This window comes from Rhincodon typus, unplaced genomic scaffold (assembly GCF_021869965.1).
Source record: "Rhincodon typus isolate 14 unplaced genomic scaffold, sRhiTyp1.1 hic_rhity00009006, whole genome shotgun sequence".
NCBI lineage: Eukaryota > Metazoa > Chordata > Chondrichthyes > Orectolobiformes > Rhincodontidae > Rhincodon > Rhincodon typus.
This window is the reverse complement of record NW_025974644.1, coordinates 4,629-8,389: the sequence shown is the minus strand read 5'-3', so window position 1 is coordinate 8,389 and position 3,761 is coordinate 4,629. Positions and strand designations below refer to the sequence as shown.

Below are 3,761 nucleotides of genomic sequence, written 5' to 3'. Positions count from 1 at the left end.
GTGGGTGTGTGTGGGTGGGTGGGTGGGTGTGGGTGGGTGTGTGTGTAGGGTGGGTGTGTGTGTAGGGTGGGTGTGTGTGGGGTGTATGTGGGTGTACGGTGTATGTGGGTGTACATGTGTGTGGATGGTGTGGGTGTGCTTGTGTGGGGGGTGGGGGGGAAATGTGTATTGGTGTGAGTACATGTGGGTGGATGGCGGGTGCCTGTGTGTGTATGTCTCTGACCTGTAAACGAGGCAGGTTCCTGATGCACTTAGCCACCCCCTTGCTGCTGACACTCGTGCGGTCCAGACAGAGCTCTTCGAGGTTCTTCAGCAGCTGCAGGTGAACTAACCCAGCGTCTGTAACCAGAGTGTTACTCAGGGAAAGCTTCACCAACCTGCACAAGCAGACAGCAGCATTAGCAAGAGACAGTAGGAACTGCAGATGCTGGAGTCAGAGACAACACAGTGTGGAGCTGGAGGAACACAGCAGGTCAGGCAGCATCAGAGGAGCAGGAAAGTTGATGTTTCAGGTTGGTTTCTTCAGAAATGGGGAGGGGAAAGGGAGCGCAGAAATAAATAGAGAGAGGAGGGGTGTGGCTGGGGAAGGTAGGTGGGATGGTGATAGGTGAGTGCAGGTAGGAAGTGGTGGGGATTAGTCAGTGGGATGGGTGAGATGGATAGGTGGGAGAGAAGATGGACAGATCAAGGAGCTGGGGATGAGAGGGAGGGTTGGTGATGGGACGAAGCCGGGGTTGGGAGATTTTGAAACTGGTGAAGTCCACATTTAGGCCATTGGGTTGTCGGCTCCCAAGGCAGAATAAGCATTAGCAAGCTGCTTCTCGAGCACAACACAAACCTTTCAAACAAACACACAATCCCACAAATGTGTGCACTCGCCACACAGACACACATGCAGGGGTCGTAGGCACAAACACACACACACACACACACACACACACACACACACAGAGGGAGTGGGCACAAATATGGGGTGTGGGCACACACTCACGGCATGGGCACACAGTCACACACATACACAAGGCATGAGCGCATGGACACACACACACACACACACACTCGCAGCCCGATGTACCAGGGTATTACTAGAGAGTGTTAGAACCACCTGGCACCTGTCCTGGGACCCTCGCACACACGGTCCCAACTGGCTGTGGCAATTCCCAGTGGAGAAGGGGGTGAATAACAAACAGGTAAAGGGTTACCGCAGCAGCCTGCCCAGGTAGCTGATGCCTTGGTCTGTGACCTGGGTGTAGTCGGTGAGGTCAAGCTCAGTCAGTTGCTCCAGAAAAGATAGGAAATGGAGTCCGGAGTCGCTAACCGTATGTCTGTCTGGGAGCTTCAGATGAGTCAGCTTCAGACCTGCAACAGGAGGTGGGAACCATGTGAGTATTGTGTGTGTTTTCTACAATAATCTATCCAGTTCACTGGTAACCACAGAAACATTGCAGCATTAAGGGGGAAACTTTAATATAGTGCAACAGTACAATTACCATCAGACTCACAAATCAGAGCCTAAATACGTACAGAGACTAAACATTTACAGTGACAGTCCCTCTCCTCCTTTAACCTGAGGGGAAAGTTCCCTCGACACTGTCCCATCACTCCCAGGACAGGGACAGCCTAGGGTTAGATACAGAGTAAAGTTCTCCAAACTCTTTTAAACTGAAAGTAAAGCTTCCTCTATACGTTCTCCATCAAACACTCCCAGGATAGAACAGCAAGGGGTTAGATACGGAGTAAAGCTCCCTTTACACTGCCTATCAAACACTCCCAGGACAGAGACAGCATGGGGTTAGATACAGAGATAACAGCTGTGTGACTGGGGTTAGAATGCCTCATCAGTTCAGCTGATGTCAGATTGTGAAACGCCAGGGAGAGTTCTGAGTCTGTAATTGCTCAGCCGGATCTTGGTTGAGTCTATCACCACCAAACCTGAGATAATCTTCAGTGTGGTGTCTCCATTGAGTGCCTGCAGTCCTGACACACTAAGTGAGGAGAGAGTGGGGTGACAGCTGAGTGCCTTCAGCGAGGTCTCTGTGATGTCCAAGTTATCCAGGTGCAGGGTCTGTAGAATTGGTAGATCCTTCAAGGCTGACACATCACAAACCTGAAGGTAGAGACAGGTAGAAATAGCAGCAAATAGAACTGGCTACATAGTAAAACACCCTCCCAGCCCTGTTCCAACACAAAGGGAAAACACACATTCAGTGGGGTTACACACTTCGGGTTTTCACAAATGTGTACACATCTTACACACGACATTTAATGGTGCCCCCACTCACACACACAGACACTTGCATTAATATGGAAACTTGCATGTTGAAAAAGATTGCAAAGTACTTCACACAGCGTTAGATAAACAACCTTGACACTAAAGCACAGAAAGGAAAATAAGGAACTGTGACCAAACACTTGGTCAAAGAGATGGGTTTTACGGAACATCTTAAAGCAGGAGAGAGAAGGAGGGGTGGAATCAAGATTGAGGTGGGCATTACAGAGCTTGGGGCGCAGGTACTCATAGCACAGTGATTAACAGGGGATGCTCAAGAGGCTAGAGTGGTGCAGTGTAGACAATCTCGGGGGTTGCAGGAGGTTACAGAGATAGGGAGGAGAGAGGTCACAGGTCACCCATGTAAGTTTGACTCTCAAAGCCTCATTCCAAACTCCTGAGTGTGCCAACTGCCTGGGATGATCATAACTCTTGCCCCTTCCTCACGGAAACAGACAGGAGGGGCTGTGACAGGTGAATGCACACTGTCCTCTCCCACTTGCCCAGCACAGACTACAAGATCGGGATCAGGACCAACACCCCAATTCTAACCTTGGGCCTATTGCATCACGTGTCTATGAAACCAATATCCCACTCACATAAACAGGAATGGAAATCTAGAACTGACCCTCTCCCCCAACAAAAAACTGTTGAGGAAAAAGTCAAGATTGAGATGACAGATTTTTGCTGGCTAAGGAGCGACAAGGTGGCTCAGTGGTTAGCATTGCTGCCTCACGGCGTCAGAGACCCAAGTTCAATTCCAGCCTTGGTTGACTGTCTGTGTGGAGTTTGCACATTCTTCTCAGTGTCTGACTGGGTCTCCTCTTGGTGCTCCAGTTTTCTCTAACAGTCCAAAAATATGCAGGTTAGGAGGATTGGTCATGGGAAATTGCCCGCAGTTCCCAGGGATGTGTAGGCTAGGTGGATTAGCCATAGAAAATGCAGGGTTACAGGGATAAGGTAGGGCCATGAATCTGGGTGGGATGCTCTTTGGATGGTCAGTGTGGACTTGTTGGGCCGAATGGCCTGCTTCCGCACTGTAGAGATTTTATGATTCTATAAACAGTTAAAAAGCTCTGGAGGGTAATGAGGAATTAGACACGGATTGGAATCAGCTCATCTCCTAACAATGCTCCTCCAGGGAGTGGATCAGAGTGCAGCATTGTTGGCACAGGCTCACCGACCTTGGTTTGTTTGATGCTGAGGAACCGGAGCTGTGGGACAGTTCTGGGTAACACTGTCAGCGTTCTCTCTGTGATGCCCGTCTGATTCAGACTGAGGTGAACAAGTGATGCAGCTGCACACACCAGGTAATCTGTCATGCCTGAATCACCTACTTTGGTCTGGTCCAAGACCAGGTGAGAAAGAAAATTCAGACCTTGAAAAGAGCGAAACGCAGAACAAGCTGTCAGGTACCCAAACATAGCCTCGTTTACTCAAACTCAAATATCACACTGAGGGATATACTCAAACACTGCGCACTGTGTGAATA

The 3,761-nt window shown here is 49.6% G+C and overlaps 1 protein-coding gene across 1 annotated transcript in view; it reads right to left on the bottom strand.

Moving 5' to 3' along the window:
• Positions 1-223: 223 nt before the first annotated feature.
• The window catches only part of LOC125482343 (F-box protein At-B-like), a gene marked incomplete at both ends in the record, with an annotated part of 7,570 nt that continues 4,032 nt past the window's right edge, over positions 224-3,761 (bottom strand). The window contains 4 exons of the mRNA XM_048594399.1: positions 224-377; positions 1,203-1,359; positions 1,933-2,107; positions 3,454-3,647. Of these exons, the coding sequence (XP_048450356.1) occupies positions 224-377; positions 1,203-1,359; positions 1,933-2,107; positions 3,454-3,647 (680 nt within the window). The remainder of the gene's footprint in view (positions 378-1,202; positions 1,360-1,932; positions 2,108-3,453; positions 3,648-3,761) is intronic.